Below are 18,005 nucleotides of genomic sequence, written 5' to 3' on the forward strand. Positions count from 1 at the left end.
TAATAAATGTGTCAATGCACACTCAAAATATCTTATTCAGTACCTACCCTGCTCCCTGGGGTGATATGTGAAGATTTATGCCCTCCGTGGTGAGGAATGAAGGGTGAGGGAGGCCTTGTGGCACAATGTTAGGCTACTCTGTAAGCCTTGCTTGAACAGGAACACTTGATATATGTGGCAGCCGATCTGATAACCAAGGCTGTTATTAAGTGACTAATGGGTGGGTAGCTTACCCAGTGTGGACACTCTGGACATGGAGATAATCTGTGACCTGGGCATCATGGGATGAGATTTCATCACTACTCACAATGGAGGATGGATTAAAATTATCCATTTCCCCCTGAAATTTGTACTTAAAATTTTTAGTCCACAGTTGACTGTAACTGGCAACTGCAGAAAATGAGATGATGGACAAAAGGACAATACTGCTACACAAAGGATAAAAACACAGTACATATTTATTAGTGGTGTCCAATTAGAGATGGTCTGTGTGTCTACAGTGGTGCCTAAGCAGCTGTGCACACGCCCAGGAGGCCAGCACATGTGCGGACTGCAACCCCATGAGGACACCCGGCTCGCCTCTGGGGATCCCGGGATGGTGTGCTGTGGCCCACCCTGGCCCATGCCAGCCCCACACTGTGCCTGGGACAAGTCAGGTCAAACTCCAGAGCTGGGTGGGGGCTCCCCAGCCCCCTTGCTGATCCCTCCTGCTCCCCCAGCTTCTAGGCCAGGAGGCAGACAGCTCCTGCTGGCAAAGCTACTGCACCCAGCTCTGCCTGCCCATTTTCTTTTGCCTGGCCCTGTCTGCACTCTCTGAAACCAGAAGAAAAAGCAGGCAGTGGCCTCAGAGTCTGAAGGGACAGAGGATCCGTGGCTCTCAGGCTTTTCATTCTAAGATGCCTCTGGGGCTGGGGAGATAGCTCAGTGGAATAAGTGCTTGCCTGGCAAGCTCAAGGTCCTGAGTTCAATCCCTGATGAAAAAAAAAAATTGTAGGATGTCTCTGATTCCGATTTCTTGCCCAAATCACCTATGTTGCAGTTTTTGCTCATTTCTTGCTAAGCTGAAGGAACTCAAATTCTCATGGCTCTTGAACCTGGGTGGAACAGGCACAGAGCTGGGACATGCTTTCAGCACGAGCCTGACACCAGGTTCAAGCGCGGGTGTAGCAGCCTCTCTTCGCCTGGAGGCAATGGGGCGCTGCTGTCCTCTGGTGGCCGGGACATCACAGCTCCTCTTGGGGGCCGAGTCCCATGCCTGTCACTGGGAATGCAGCTTTGAGACTTCAGGAGAATGAACTTCCCTTCACTGTTCTCAGAGAACAGCAAGCTGGTTCTTGCCCCTGGCCTCTGTCCTGCTATTCTTTCCCTCTGAGGTGCTTTTCTTGCAGCCCTGGTGTCAAATGCCGCCTCTTCAGGGGATCCCTCCTCGACCCCTTCATCCCAGCCCTTGCCTTTGTCCTGTTGCTCATGACATCTACTGGGCCTTGGCAAACACCTGTTTAGGTTCTGTGTCTGAGGCCTTTTCCTCAGCAGTTGTAGACTCTTAGAGAGAGATGGGGCTCCATTCTGTTTTATCATTGGACCTCAGTGCAAAGGATATAGTTGGTACTCAAGAATATCCACTGAAGGGGTAAACAAGTGCACAGCAGCGGCAGCAGTGAGATTTAAGGACAGCTTCCAGTCCTCGTTTGGCAGATGAGCCACCTGAGGCTTGAGAGATACATGCCAGCTGCCTGAGCACAGAGCGGGCAGCAGCGAGCAAGTCCATGGCAACGTCCCCTACTCCCCACACACCTGCACCAGCCTCTGCCAGGTGGAGCCGGGCCCTGATCCTCAGCCCAGGTGCTGAGGGAGGCTGCGCAGTGCCCTGCTCAGAGCTGTGTGGCATGAGGGGAGGAGCCAGTCCACAGGATTCCAGAGGCCACGGGGCTCTCTGCAGGGGTGTGTGTTCTGCAGCAGGACTGTGTTTAATGATGGTCAGAGCCACTTGTGGGACTCCCCTGTGCCTCTCTGGGTTTCCTCTGGGTCCCTGGAGGCCCAGCCCTGGCCTCGCTGGACTCAGGCCCAGGCAAGGCCAGGCGCTTTGGTTCTGGGCCCAGCCAATGCTCAAGGGCTCTCTCTGGCCACAGGGCCCCAGCCTCCTGGGCTGGGTGAGGACAGGCGGGACGGCCAGGACCGTGGGCCCACAGTGGCTCTGTCTCTGGAGTGCAGAGTGGGAATCTCCGTCAGCAGCAGCGGCTCTTTGCCTGGCTGGGCGTGAGTTTGATTGAGTCTGCAAGGTGATTCTCCAAGATGCCTCGGTACTGGGGGAGGAAAACAGCAAGCAGTCAGCATTGGTGGCCTCAGATGCAAAAGCATGTATGAGCCCTGCTTCTGAAAGGCCTGGGAGGTTGGAGGATGCCTTCCTTTCCCAGGGAACAGTTGGGAAGCTGAGGCCCAGCAGGAAAGCCACTGCCTTCCCACCCTACCCTTTCTTTTTTCTTCTTTCTTTCTTTCTTTCTTTCTTTTTTCTTTTTTTTTTTTTTTTGTGGAACTGGGATTGAACTCAGGCTCTTGAGCTTGCCAGACAAGTGCTTATTCTACTGAGCCCCCTCCTCGGCACCCTACTCCTTCCTGCCTCCCTTTCTAGGAGCCAGGAGTAGCACTGAGGCTGTGTTGGCAGCCTAGGCCTTCTGATTTCCAGTCAGGTCCCACAGTTTCCCATTCCCCAGAAGGAACAGGGGAGGTAACATAGTGGCTCAAGCAGAGATGACAACAGTGCACCCCACATTTCCAAGGCCCCCAGCCTTCTCTTCTTCTATCCAGTCCTCTTTCCTTCCCAATCCTGGACGTAGTCCCAAATAGACATGTCTCTGCCCCTCTGCCCACTCTCCAAATTCTCCCAGTCAAGCAAGGGCCCAGATAAGCCCCCCTTGTCTGCAGAGTCTCTCGCACAGGGAAGCAGCCAAATCCAGGCCAATCTGGCTGCAGACACAACACCTGTGACTTCTGGTGCTCAAGGCCAGTTTCCTGCGTGAGCATGAATGGGGCACATGTGAGGTTGCCAATGTGTTCTGTGCTCAGGAAGAACTGTTGAAGGGAGCAGTAGCGAGCTACCGGCTACTAGTGGCATTATATCATACAAGTGATACTGTAGGACGGTGATAATGGAACTCCACATCAATAGGAAGGACACAAAGTCAACAATAAGGGGCCTTCCATCCCCTGAAGCGATGGATGCGCGTGCGCACACGCACACACACACACACACACACACACACACACACACTGGCAGGGCTGCTGGAAGCTGAGACTGTGTGCTTGGTAGCAACTGCACCGAGTTTGTATTGAAGAACAACGATCACCTCACAGCGTGCGAGGCAATAAGTGCACCTGCTGCACATTAGCAGACGCCCTGCCTATGTAATAGGCCACACTGCAGGACTTCGCGCTGGATGGACACCGCCGGGCTTCCCTTTAACTGAAAACAGCAGCGAGGTCTGGTGAGAGGGAGGAGAAGCCTGGCCAAGCCCTGGGACCAGCGGGAGCCTGGGGCTCTGCGGGGCACGGATGGCGAGCTCGAGCCGGGCTGCGCAGCCGCTAGAGGTCGCTGCCGCCCTGGCCCTCTGCAGCCAACACACCTCCAGGTACTGAGAGCGTGGCTCGGGGCATCTGGCAGCAGCGAAGTGGGGCGGCCTCACCCTGGTCGAAGGCAGTGCTTCGCTCAGGGAAGCTGCCAGCTCCCTGCTCACTGGCTCCTCGACTCCATGCATTTCGGCGATGACCAGCCCTGGTCCGTATTTTAAGAAGCCCACCTTGATTAAAGATGGCAGAATGATGAATAAACAGGGCCCCTCCCCACCGTGCCTATCTCAGGGACCCTGTTCCGAGCACCTAACTCCACTCTGTGTAGCATTAAAACCCTGCTACTAGTCAATAGCAATGGCACACACCTGTAGTCTCGGTACTCTGGGAGGAGGCCGAGGTAAGAGGGTTGCAAGTGCAAGCGCAGGCCTGGCAACTTAGTGACTTAGAAAGACGCTGTCTCAAAAACAAAAACAAAACAAAACAACAACAACAAAACCCGAGCTGGAAGTGGAGCTCAGTGTGAAGGTCCTGGGTATAACGCCCAGGATGGTGAAATAAAGCATAAAATAACACAAACACCCCTACCACTGCTTCCAAGCAGCCTTGGTCCTCGCCTTCCCCGGGGGGGGGGGTCGGCAACCCCCCCGGCCACCCCCCACCCCCCCGGTCCCGTCACCAGGTCCTGTCCCTCTCACTGTGCATGAGCAGCAGTGTTGGACCCACTGTGTGCCTGTCTGTCCCCCTCCTGCGACTGAGGGTCCCTGAACTGGCACAGGGCCAGGCACTTGTGTCACCCTGAGTGCTGACTGGCAGAGCAGTCCTGCCAAGGGGCTGAGGCCTGTTCCTCTTTTTCATTGGAGGATCTCAGCACCTCCTATAGAGGCACAGGCCTAGAATTTTCTTCGGCTTCGCAAAGGCATCTGTGACCATTCAGATGCTGACCATGTGCTCCAAGGTGCTGTATGCCTCTGTGACTTCAGAGATGCTGAGCGCCTCTGTGCCCCCTGTGCCAGGATGGTCTTCCCTGGATGCTCCTGAGATCCTCAGCTTAGGGGCAGTGCCAGCTGGAGCCACTGGCACACACTCACCCTTAACAGAGCCTGCCTGGCCAGCACCTCAAAGGCTTGCACTACGTTGATGTCATTCTTGGCACTGACTTCAAAGTAGGGCATGTCCTTTTCTTCACACCAGCCTTGGGCCATCTCCAGGGGCACCTGAGGGAGGGGAAGAAATCATCACTGCTCTGTGTTGTTGTTGCCGCCGCCAGCCTGGTCCCTGCTGTGCTCTCGATGTGCTTGACCCCGCCCCTTCCTGTTGATATTGGTGCCCAAAGTGACAGTGCCAAGAGGCAATGAGGCTTGGAGAGGAGATGAAGTGGTAAAAAGGGTGAACTCTTTCTCCAGGAAGTGTGTGCTTCTCTTGTGGGACTGGATTGTCCCTAGGAGAGCGAGTTGTGGCATGTGCCCCTCACCTTTGCCCCTTCTCTGTGTTCTCAACTATCCTTTCATTTTCCTCTGTGAGATGAAGCAGCACGAAGCTCTCAGATTTCCCAGCCTCCAAAACCATAAGCCCAAACAAACCTCTATTCTTTATAAGTTACTTAGTCTCAGCTATTCTGTTACAGAAGCAAAATGGGCCAGGACCTCCCTCGCCACATCACCACCGTCGCCACCAAAACCCATTTGGTGAGAACCTTCCACACATCTGTAACTTTATGCATGTTTGCTCTCAGACCCTCACCGTGCATTCATGAGGTAGGCTTGTGAGCTCCATTTTAAAGATGAAGGAATGGTGACCTGGAGAATCAGAAACATTACCCAGAATACACAAGGTTGAGCAGGTTTGCATACAAGCCCAGGGGAATTAGACTAATGAATGTGCTGCCTTCCTAAAGCTTTACCTAGCAGTCTCCTCCTGGCATTAAATCCTTTGTTACTCCCTTCAAAGGAAGATGGCCCAAGTGGAAGAGTAGCAAGGACCCCTGCACCCCTGCTGGCTGAACAGACCCACTCCTGGGAGGCTATCGCTGGGCAGAGGCTCAGCTGCCTGCCAACCTTCTTCCCCGAGAGTGGGTCATAGTACAGTTAATAAGCTGCTCCTAGGATTAGGTGCCATTCTGATCAAAATTACAATAGCATATCTCACAGAATTGGAGAAAACAATCCAAAAATTTATTTGGAATAAGAAGAGACCTAGAATAGCAAAGGCAATTCTGGGCAACAGAGATAAGTGGGGGAGATCACAATCCCTGATTTGAAATTACACTCTAAAGCTACTGTGATAAAAACAGCATAGTACTGGCAAAAAACAACCAACCCACCAAAAAACCTCAAAACACACTCAAAGATCAATAGAATAGATAACGAAAATGCAGAAACAACTTCAGACATACTCAACTACCTTAGATATTCAGCTTCACTGACTTGGGAGATGCAAATTAAAACAACACTGAGATTTCACTTCACCCCAGAAAGAATGGCTATTGTCAAGAAATCAACCAATAACAAATGCTGGAGGGGCTGTGGGGAAAAAGCAACCTTCTCCACTGTTGGTGGCAGTGGAGACTGGTGCAACCACTGTGGAAGTCAGTGTGGAGATTCTTCCAAAACTAGGACTGGAGGTCCCATTTGACCTAGCTATTTCCCTTCTGGGTATCTTTCCAAAGGATTAAAATTAAAAACATTGTACCACAGCAATATATGTGCACCTATGTTTATAGCAGCACAATTTGTAATAGATAAATCTTGGAAACAACCCCAAATGCCCACCAACCTAGGAATGGATAAAAATGATGCAGTCTTTTTATACAATGGAGTACTACTCAGTCATAAAAACGGATAAACAGGAGACTTATAGGTAAATGGATGCAATTTATCATATTCATAAATGAAATAAACCAGTCACACGTGTTGACTGTATTATCTCCCTATGTGAGAAGCTGAAAGAATAAATATGATCCAAATATTCTGAAGATATTATAAAATGAGAAAAAATTTCGAAAGGAAAGAGAAAGTGAGATGAGGGAATGGAGGATATATATATATATATATATATATATATATATTACCTATATATGTATATATACTACCTATATGTGTATATATACTACCCATATATATACTACCTATATATATATACACACATACTACTTACATATATACTACATATGTATATACGACACATATATATTATAGTACCAATTTATCTTAGTTCATTAAAAGAAAGGTCTGTGCTAATATTGTTTGGACAATTAAATGTCAATATCTTGTACTCTGAATAACTAATTTATTTTATTTTTTTCCATATTTTAGGGAAGGGTCTACAGAGTGTTCAGGGTCTCACTACTACATCAGATTCATAGTGATTCTCCTGTTTACAGCCTCCCAAGAGCTGGGATTACGGGTGCATGCCACCACGCCAAATCTCTGAGTAACTAATTTAAAGATGAAAATACATAACATATTATCCACTGTTACCCTCTTATTATCTTGCTTTGAAATTTTGTGGGTTTTTTACTCTTAAAAAGAAGTTACCAAGCAAGAAAACCCCAGGATTTGATGGATTCACCACTGAATTCTGTAAGAACTTCAGGGAAGAGCAAATGCCAATACTTTTCAAGTTTTTAAATGAAATTCAAAGGAAAGGAATATTGCCAAATTCATTCCTGGCATCCAGCATTATCTTGATTCTAAAAATCACAAAAGGACTCAAGTAAAAAGTATAAGCCAATTTCTTTAATGAAGACAAATGCAAAGATCTTCAACAAGATATTGGAAGTCAGAATGCAGCAAATCGTAGAAAAGATCATACTGTGACCCAGTGGGACTCATCCCAAGTCCAAGGATAGTTCAACACATGCAGACCACATAAGTATAATGCATCACCTAACAGAAGCTGGACTAAAGCTCACACGATCATCTCAACAGATGCAGAAAAAAATTGACAGCATCCAGTATTTGTTCATGATAAAAGCCCTTAATAAAATAGATACAGAAGGACCTCATCGAAGCATGGTACTGGCACAAAAAACAGACACGTGGCGTAGGGGGACAGAACAGAGGATGCAGAAACCACCTCAGGCATGTCCAGCCATCTGATTTTTTGACAAAGGGCCAAAAATATACATTCTAGGAAATATAGCCTCTTTAACAAATGCTGCTAAGAAAACTAGCTATCCACATACAGAAGATTGAAACTAGACCCATATTTCTCACTGTGCCCTAAACTAAAATAAAATAGACCTAAATCTAAATATTAAGAAACTATTGAAAATAAAATAGAGAAAACTATTTTTAAAAATATGTATGTATTTGGTACAGAGTCTCACTATACAGCTCTGACACAGAGTGATCCTCCTGTTTCAGCCTCCCCAGAGCTGGGATTACAGGTGCATGCCCCCACACCCAGTCTTGGTGGCAGGCTTGGCGTGCCCAGGGTGGGGCTGGTATAGCATGTGGTAGCAAGGATTGAACCTGAGCCCTTGTGCTTGCCTACATGGGTGCTTATAGCACTGAGATATCTCCACAGCCCTAAGTAAAACTTTTGGATACATTGGCATAAGCAAAGATTTCCTGAATAGAAATCGAATTGCACAAATGACAATGAATTGTGCAAATAATCTTCAATTAAGAAACTGGATTATATCAAATAAAAAAATCTTCAGCACAGTAAATGGCCAATGAATGAAGACATAGCTTACAGAATGGCAACTACTCTTCAAACAGATGAGATATATTCTAGTAACTAGAATATAAACAGTTATATATACAGTTTTATGTAGATAGCAGACTATGTACAAAAAGTTAGAGCCCCCCAAATGAAAAATTTAAAAAATGGGCAAATAAAATGATAGATACTTCTTGGAAGAAAAAAATACAAATTTTTGGAGACCACAAGGTTGTGTTCTCCCGAGAAATGAGGCCCCTTGCCTCCTCCATCTTTCCCTGACCTTTACTTCAACCCTATTCACTGAGATATGCAGAGCTGGTTATATTGAACAAGGTGGTCTCTTAATTGGCTAAAAAAAATGTGACTGAGTGAGGCCAAGATGCCAACGTGTCTCACTACTACATGCAGCTGAGAATTGGTCCCCCTTGATGACTGGAATGGGGGCTCGAGCAAGAGTCTGTAAGATCCCAGGACTAAGACATGAGACAACATCTCAGCTGAGGCCATGGGACTCAAAAAGAATTCTATCTTCCGGGCAGTAAAGGAGCCAGCCTTACATTCATCAGCTTTGCCAACTAGAGAGCCTCTGTGCCTGGTACAAAACTGCTGCTTCTTCTGACAGCCCATGCCTGCACAATATCTCTCCCCCAGAACTCTGCTGTGACCACCACCCACCTACCTAACTGAAGCCATTAGCACACACTGTTCTTGTGGCCTTTTGTTCCACAGAGAACTCGGAGTTTCCCTAGAGCTCCTCAGCTGCAGAACTTTTTCTCTTTGCGTTTCTTTTGCATTAGTGTGTCATATTGCTGACTTTGACTAAAACCTCCATGTGGTTTCAGTATAAATGACTAACAAATACATGAAAAACATCTTCAACATCTCCTGTCATTAGATGAACACAAATTAAAACAACAGTGAGCATCCGCCCTACTACAAGAGAAATGGCTATCAACAAGAAATCAGATAATCACAAATGCTGGCAAGGCTATGTGGAGAAAGGAACTCTTTTATGTTGGTGGTGGGAATGTAAACCAGTCCAACCACTATGGAAAGCAGGCAGAAGAGATATAGTCTAATAACTAGACTACATACAGATTATATATATATATATATATATATATATATATATATATCACAATATGTACAAAAAGTTAGAGCCCCCCCAAATGAAAAATTTTTAAAAATGGGCAAATAAAATGATAGATACTTCTTTGAAGAAAAAAATACAAATTTTTGGAGACCACCAGGTTGTGTTCTCCCGAGAAATGAGGCCCCTTGCCTCCTCCATCTTTCCCTGACCTTTACTTCAACCCTATTCACTGAGATATGCAGAACTGGCTATATTGAACAAAGTGGTCCCTTAATTGGCTAAAAAAAATGTGACTGAGTGAGGCCAAGATGCCAATCTATCTCATTGGCATCCTCAAAAAACTAAAAATATCTGGCTATTTCTCTTCTATGTATCTTTCTGAAAGAGTTAAAACCATCATGCTGTAGTGATCCATGTTGATAGCAGTAAATCTTGGAAGTGGCCTATATGTCTATCTGTAGATGAATGGATTAAGAAAATGCAGTATTTATACACAATGAGTAGTATCCTGCTAATAAAAATGATAAGTTTGGGTCACTTATAGGAAAATGGATGCACCTTGAGACCATCATGTTAAGTGAAGTAAGAGAGACAAAGAAGTTAACTATTGCATGGTTTCTGGTATACGAAACTCTCAAAGTATAAATAAACTAAACAGCAGAGTAATAGATAGCTGATAAGAACCAGAGACATTTCTTTCAGAAATGGGAAGGGGACTAAGAAATGAAGGGGGACATAAAAGGAATTGAGGTGTGTTATGTCTGTGTATCAACTCTACACGGTGCATGTGGTCATGGAGTGCTGCAAGCATGGACTGATGAAAATACAAATTTTGGTGTGGCTTCCTCTTCTTCGCCTCAACACACAGCTGGCACCACTCATGGCGCCTCAGAGTTCCTGCCCAGCCATCAGTCCCTCCACTTCTGCCTCTATACACTAAACATGTGAACACTAACCCCGGCCTCCTGTCTGTGACCACAGTCTTCTCGCCTTTCAGCTCAAGCAAGCCCTCGCTCCCGCCTGCTCTCCCCCACCCCCCCTCATCCCCTAAGCAGTCCTCGCCTCCCCTCTCCTTTCCTTCATAGTTTCTCAGAGCCCTGCTGGCTTTATCTGTCAGCTCTTCTGGCTTGGGCAAACCTCAGCCCCAGGTCCCTTGTTCCTGGCATTTGCACCACAAAAGTTTGTGAAAGACGCACACACCACACTCCACGTTCATGACACCCCCCTCCAGGTGGGCCCTTTGTGCCACTCATCAGTTCTTGTTCTTGTGTTTGATCAGCCCTTTCTCCTATTTCTCCCAAGTGACCCCACCAAACCTCAGCAGGACTCTTAAGCCTTCCTCTTGATCTCTTGCTTTCACCAGAAGGCAATGCTTCTTATTTTGCTGAGAAGAGTCAGACTCAGTCTTGAATTTCCCTCAACGTCCCACCCTCCTGCCTACAGACATTAAAACTGATGTTTGGGTAGAAGCACTATAGTCTGATAGATGCCAGATATAAAGAGGGTTGAGGGACAGACCATCCTGAGACCGTGCACTTTTCCAAAGGCTCATGACCAAGGGGCTCTTAGGCTCATAGATGAGTAGGGATATGAAGGGGGCTGAACAGGATGATTAGTAAGGAGAAGGTTAAGGGGCCGGGGAGATGGTTCAGTAGAATAAGTGCTTCCCTGGCAAGCACAAGGGCCTGAGTTCAATCCCTGGTTCGGGGGGGGGGGGGAAGTAAGGCGAAGGTTGTGTTGTCAGGGCAACTGCCTTTGATCCTCTGAGAGGACAAGCTGGGAGAGTCTCACCTTACGATGGTTTTGAGGAGGCCCACTGATACACAAGCCCTAGAGTTCAGCAGGCATAGCAGTCTGATGTCTGATGTTCACCTGAGGGATCTGAGAGAGATGATGAGAAGAGAGAGAAGAGACTTTCCTCAGGGGACCCAGAAGGCAGGAGAGCACCTTGGGAAGGAGGTGGGGTCCACAGAATGACCTCAGTGAGTGGGGTAGATGAAAAGTTTGGAGTTGAGGAAGGAGTAGGGGAGAATGCAGGACCCTTGTCATGGAAGGTTCAGTGTCTCACCCTTGACTTCTTATGGACCCAAAGGGGTGACACACTGAAGAAAGAGCTTGCCACCCCCTTCCAGGCCCAGAGAGCACAAAACTTTATGAAAATAGCAGTTGGGTCAGCACTGTCCCAGTTTCTTCACTTTTTCCTGCTGGACTGAAGACACACTGGACACTAGAATTAGGACCTCAGCAAAGGGACCAGAAGGGAGGAATGAAAGGTTAATATAAGAGAGGGGAAATGAGAGGGGACACTTTGCCTTTGAAGGAACGTAGGACCTGGGCTATTACCCAAGGCTGGACATTTGTAATTGGAGAATTGACACTGTGTTTTCAACTTGAACTGACCACCAAGGTGAGGATTTCTAGCCACCTGTTTCCAGCCTAGACTTCTCCTTCCAAGTTTTGTTCTTAGGTATCCCACTGCCTATGGGTCCTGTCCAGCCCCTGCAGTTATTCCCCAGGGTCCTCAGTCCAAACTTAACAGGAAGGCCTTCCCCTAGGAGCAGGAGCTCCCTCTGTCCTTGGTACAGTTAGAAGCACCTTCCTCCTCCTGCTCAGCCACACACTTCATCTTTCCCAGTGATGATGCTCAGTTCTCCCATGAGTTTTCTCTGTTTGAACCATTGTGAGAACTGAACTCAAATACAATGATTCAGTTCCCCATACCATTTTCTATTTGAAACACTAAGAAAACTTGTGTCAAACAGCTCTTTTGAGGTTCCACTTTTGGCTTCACTTGGCTGATATCTTTGAAAATTCAGGCTGCATCTACGCATTTCTCTGTGGCATGCAAGGATTAAAAAGGCTCTCCATTCAGTGGCTGGGTTCTGGTCCATACTACATACACTGAACACTTTTGTCCTGGAGGGGACCAGCTGTCCAGAAATTAATCCAATGACCTGGACTATTCTTACATTGGTAAGAAAAGTGATTACTTTCCCAGGGAACTTACAGATCCAGGCAGTTGTGACTGTAGGCTTCCTACTTGACCGCTGTTCAAATTCAAATCCCTCAAGACCTAACTACTGCCCTCTTAGAAGCCTCAACTCCTTCACACTCTGTCTCTCAGCAGAATTGCTCAGTTCTCAGTTCATGTTATGCTGTTCCTTCAGCTTAGACCTCACCTAGTGCAGGAAGCCTGTTTTGTACTCTGGATTTGAATACATGCCTCTTTGCTATGGCTCTGTATCTCCAAGGTGGAGGCCACACTCATTTATTGTGTCATAGCTGTCTTTCAAAGTGTCTGCATCTACTACCGGTCTGTGAATTCTTGAAGTAAGGGTTGCAATTCAGCTCCATTTGTGTGGGACCTAACGCAGTGCCTGGCAAGAGTGGGCTCTCACATAACGTTTGTTGAACGAATGAAAAAATGAATGAGCAGACAGTACCTTCCTGTCTTCCAGATCAATTTTGTTACCCAGCACCACCATGGGGTAAGACTGCTCCATGGGAATGATCTTGGCTAGAACATCACCCCGCCAGACATCCAGGGCTTCAAAGGATTCCAGATCGGTGACATCAAAAGCCAAGATGCAGCCATCGGAGCCCTTGTAGAAGGTAGACACCATGGAACGGAACCGCTCTTGGCCTCCTGTGTCCCAGATCTGGAGGAAAGAGCAGCCGCCCCGTGGGACTGTGATTGGGGTTGGGGAAGGTCCATCAGGTAGAGCAGGCCAAAACTCCCCTCTGGGGTGGGGAGCAGGAAGCTGGGGTGCGAGTGTGTGTGGCTCTTCACACACCAAGCCTGACCTTTCCCTTCAGGTCCACTACAACACCTCTGCAGGGTCACTTAGCATCCTGTGAGTACTTTCACACCTGAGCTGTCATTTTGCCTTCATCAGGACAGGGATTGCTGTTCTTGTCTGACAGATTTGGAGACGTGGATCCTGCCAGTAACATGCCCAAGGCCACCACCAAGTTTTCTAGGGACCCCGATGTCTCCTAGCTCCCCAATGAGTTGGAAGCTAGATCAGATATCAGCACTGTTTTCCTCAAAGAGCCAGACAATGAATATTATGGGTTGCATAGGCTGCACTGTCTATTCCATCCATTTCCCCTGCCACTGTAGTGCAAAAGACAATAGGCAAACAAATGGGTGTGGCCATGTCTCAGGGAAGAGACCAGAGTCTGAGTTAAAGTTTGCTGGCCTCTGCTTGAGCCACCTTCTTTCCTGCTGCACTTGGCTGTGTAGGTGGCTGTGCAGGGGATGCAGGGGATTTTCAGATGCATATGTGGGAGTAGGGAGAAATTGGCTCACCTGTAGCTTCAAAGTGGTGTCGTCCAGGATGATAACCTTGGAGAGGATGCTGGCCCCCAGCGTGGTCTGATATTCCTCATAAAACCTCTTGTGCACATATTGGTGAAGGAGAGATGTCTTTCCCACCCTGAGGCAAAACCCAAGATGCGTGTGAACACACATCTGCAAATACACATCTGTGTACAGCCACACCATTCTCAGAATCTTCCCAGGCCCCTAACACAGCCATCCCTTCCTGAGATTCTAGATTCAGATGTTATCCGTGGCCCAGGGACCATACTTAGAGGAGCAAGGGGCTAGGAATAGTTTCTAGAAGTAGAAGCCAATAGAAGTGCATGGATTGGGCGAGAGCTAGGAAGTCCCAGGCAGGTTTGTCGAGTGTGGCAGGAGTGGAGAGGCACAGACTTGCCGGCCAGCTCACATAACCTACCGAGCTTGGTGCTGCCGAGCGGGGCCCAAGCCATCAGTTCACTGCTGGTTTCTTTCTTGAAACTGAGCCCCTCCTAGAAGTGGATGCATTTCTGCTGCCGTCCAGAATCAGAAAGGGACCTAGGGGAGGTGGCCTCCCTTCCCAGACTCGGGGGCTGCTGTTCCCCGCCCCACACTCTGAGCTGAGCTTGGCTTACCCCAGCGCTCCAACGATGATGAGTTTCAGGTCCACCTTCTTTTGGGGATTCATGAAGGGCCTCAGAGCCTGTGGGGAAACAGAGGCCATCTCCATACTGGCCGGTGTCCCTGTGGCCACTGTCACTGGGGCTGGTCCTTCTCAATGTGCAGATCTGTGCCCTAGGCCTGGGACCAGGTAGGGCTAGTCTCCAAAGGAGGCATAAAAGTTCCCCTCACTTGCCTGGGGGCCCCTCCGAGGGTGTGTGACCCCACAGGACCCCCAAATCACTTGCCTTCAGCACTCTACCAGCACTCCTCAGCGGCAGCACTTGCCAAGAAGGCGGGACAAGACTGAACAGAGGCCTTGCAGACAGTCAAGCCTGGGTGGAGGGCGGAGTGGGAGAGGAGCTGGGCTGGGCAGGACAAGGGCCTATTGTCAGGCTGCCCACAACTCACAGAGGCAAGTGCCCTCCCCCAGCATGAGGTGTGGCTGCAGTGCGGAGTCCAAGGCTCTTCTCTGCTGCAGCTGGCAGCGCTGGAATGGGTATACATTGCTGGAAAGCTACTTGGCAGCAAATGTTGAGCCTGAAAATGCTCCTGACTTCCACTTCTAGGAATCTGCCTTAAGGAAATAACCAGAAATGCAGACCCTTGTTCCAAAATGTTCTTCTCAGTATTGTTTATAAATATCAACAGTAAAGAAGTGGTTAAATTCCTGAGCATATGAATTTAAGCAGTCATTCAAGTGGAACTCTCCAGGATTTTATAATAACATGGCTTCCAGGGACTCATGCACTGGGATATAAATGAAAAACAAAAGATTCTAAATTGTATATAGCTGACCCTGCCCCTGGGTGCACTGAGCTAGCCACTGAGTCTGGGCATGGTGGCACATGGCTGTAATCCCAGTGCTGGGGAGGCTAAAAACACTGGGGAAGATCTCTATGAGTCTCAGCTGCATAGTGAGACCCTGTACCAAATACATAAACAAACAAACAAACAAACAAAAACTGTATATATAATCACCCCAAATATTTCAGTATAATGTGATGTTAAGTTGAATTTGCTTTGTCTTTTTCTTTCTTTGTGATGCTGGGAACGGAATCTACAACTTGTGAATGCTGGGCAAATGCTGACTATTGAGCTGCAGGCTCTGCACCCTGCCCCAAAGCCTTTAATATGTTCTTTAGAAATATAAGACACATACACTACGAAGTTGCTAAGTCCAACTAGTGTACATTTGCACGGCCTCCCAGCCTTACCGTTCTCCCGTGGTAAGAACAGTTTACAAAGCCCCATGCTAGACACAGTGGTGACCCAAGATGGGGGAAATGGGAGCCCACCATGAGGAGGCCTCGGAAGGAGCACACCACAGCTGAGTGACTACAGGGAAGTGTACAATGCCCAGGAGCACAGAGAAAGTATGGCGGAATCCAGTAGAACTGTGCTCTGAAGAAATGAGGCATTGGCAAGTGCGGGGACATAGGTTTGCTCCCTGGTACCGCATGCCATACTGGCTCTGGAACCTGGGTGCACTGTGCTGGCCACCGAAGCTGGGCGTGGTGGCACATGCATATGATTCTAGCACTGGGGAAGCTGACACCGAAGGATCACTATAAGTCTGTGTAGTGAGACTCTGTACCAAACAAACAAATAATGACTAAAAAAAAATTATATCCTTCTCATGTAGTACAATATGCACCATAAACTACAGCTTAAAGTTAAAAATATTATTTACTGACGTAGAGTGTGCCTAAGGAGAGTCACATGGAGAGAAAACACTCTCTCAGGCTTTCACAGAGAGCACATTGGTCAAGCAATGGCCGTGACTCATCCACATGGCTGACACTGACAAAGGTTCTACAATCTGAGGTACAGGATCTCAGGATAAATCCTGAGGGCATTTCACTGACCTTCTCAGACCAAAAGCTACAACTCTTGTTGCATAGGTCCTGCTTTACCTTGGTCTTAACCATCCAGTAGAAAAGTATGAAGACGAAACATAGGAAGTAAAGCCACACTGTTATGTGGAGCTGTGGGGGACTCAGGTCAATAATTTTTGACATTGCCAGTTAAACAGAAGACCCAATGCTATTATGGGCTACTGGACTCTTTTAGAATATTTTGCTGAGTTTACACACCTATAATATTCAAATAACAGAACTTAGAAAAAAAGGGGTATACAGATGAATGTCCATTTTGTATCTGTGTATTCAAAGTGGTTAGGATAGATATATAGTTGCATTCTCTTAACGAATAGAATGATTTGTTCTAATGGTGTTTGTAAATAGGATCTCAAGTCCACATCTTGTACAGCAATTAACCACTAAGAAGAATATATGCAGTGTGTTAGTTATTGAAACTGTACTACCGATTTGATTTGAAACTGTCTCATTGCTATCTGTTTATCAATAAAATTTTGAAAAAAAAAAAAAAAGAAATGAGGCAGGAGGTGATGCTTCCTCAAGAGGAAGAGACAGAAACAAACCCTGGTGCCACTGAACAGAGATGGAGACTGGTTAAGAAAGACAAGGAGGCAGGAACCTGGAGTGGAGACAGGGCCAAGATGGGCTATAAACATCCGGCACTGGTTCATTCATTCTCTCAGCGTGCGTTTCCATCCTCTAGACATGTGGAGGAGGGAATTCAAGGTGCTAACTTGCTGGCATTTTGCAAAAGTGTCACTGCATGCTCCCCAGAAGTCAGCCAAGGGATACTTGGCTCAGAAACTCCTAGCAGGTTCCCTCTTTGGGGGACACTCAGAGCAGTGAGGAGCTGCTTCCTAAAGGCTTGGGTAAATGCGCTAACGTAGCTAGAGAGACCAGTACAGTACTATAGAAAAGGGGATCGGAACTCTAGGGAGGTAGGAAGAAGTGGGGGGAACCAGCATCAACTGAGCACCCACAGGCAGGCTCAGAGAAGAGAGTCATTCATAGTGCATCGTGGGCCATGTGGTAGTAGAGGAGTAAGCCCCAGCAGGCTTCTCTGTCTGTGCTTCCTGAGCGCAAACCCATGGAGTCTGGGGCCCTGGGCTTAGCTTTGGTGAATTTACAGAGCCCTCAAAGAGCTGGAGGTGCTACAGAAAGGCAGTCAAAGTGACAATGTACATGGGGCACTGAGGAAACTGGGGTCGCTGCATAGGAACTGAGAAGACCTCCCCCAAGGGGTGTCTTGTCATGCTGAGGCGAGGACACAGTACTTACATGCGGTGACACAGCAGTGAGCAGTGCCAGAGTGAGCCTCACACTATGCACTGGCATTAGTTTTCTAGACACTGCGCTGAGACTTTGCAAGTATGCAAATAAGTGATATGCATGTTGCTGTGAGAATTAAATGAATCAATATTTTTATTACAATGCCTCTAAAACAGTATTATTTGGTGCATTTACTGGCACAAATTAAGGGCTCAAGCAAAGTTAGCTACTTCATTAGGCATACAAATGGCCTAGGAATCTGTGCTACTATTATGTTTTTTCATGAGAGAGAGAGAGAGAGAGAGAGAGAGAGAGAGAGAGAGAGAGAGAGAATGTTGCTAACACTAGGCCTGCTTTCAAATCTCAGCTCCAATCCGTGTTCTACCACTGCAGGCTTTATGTCTTTAGGGATGAGCTATCTTATGTTATCAAGAGAACATAAGGCTTTGTTGCCTGGACCTCCCAACTTCTGTAATCTCTCTCTCTCTCTCTCTCTCTCTCTCTCTCTCTCTCTCTCTCTCTCTCTCTCTCTCTCTCTCTCTGCCCCCCCTCCACTTTTCTTTCC

The 18,005-nt window shown here is 47.5% G+C and overlaps 1 protein-coding gene across 1 annotated transcript in view; it reads right to left on the minus strand.

Moving 5' to 3' along the window:
• Positions 1-446: 446 nt before the first annotated feature.
• Positions 447-18,005, minus strand: part of Rab7b (RAB7B, member RAS oncogene family) — a 20,993-nt gene continuing 3,434 nt past the window's right edge. Inside the window, exons 2-6 of the mRNA XM_004641132.2 lie at positions 14,267-14,334; positions 13,641-13,767; positions 12,772-12,987; positions 4,656-4,781; positions 447-2,303 (exon numbers count right to left, since the gene is read on the minus strand). Of these exons, the coding sequence (XP_004641189.1) occupies positions 2,226-2,303; positions 4,656-4,781; positions 12,772-12,987; positions 13,641-13,767; positions 14,267-14,319 (600 nt within the window). The 5' untranslated portion in view covers positions 14,320-14,334 and the 3' untranslated portion in view covers positions 447-2,225. The remainder of the gene's footprint in view (positions 2,304-4,655; positions 4,782-12,771; positions 12,988-13,640; positions 13,768-14,266; positions 14,335-18,005) is intronic.

Source organism: Octodon degus, unplaced genomic scaffold, assembly GCF_000260255.1.
Source record: "Octodon degus isolate 3935 unplaced genomic scaffold, OctDeg1.0 scaffold00131, whole genome shotgun sequence".
NCBI classification, from domain to species: Eukaryota; Metazoa; Chordata; class Mammalia; order Rodentia; family Octodontidae; genus Octodon; species Octodon degus.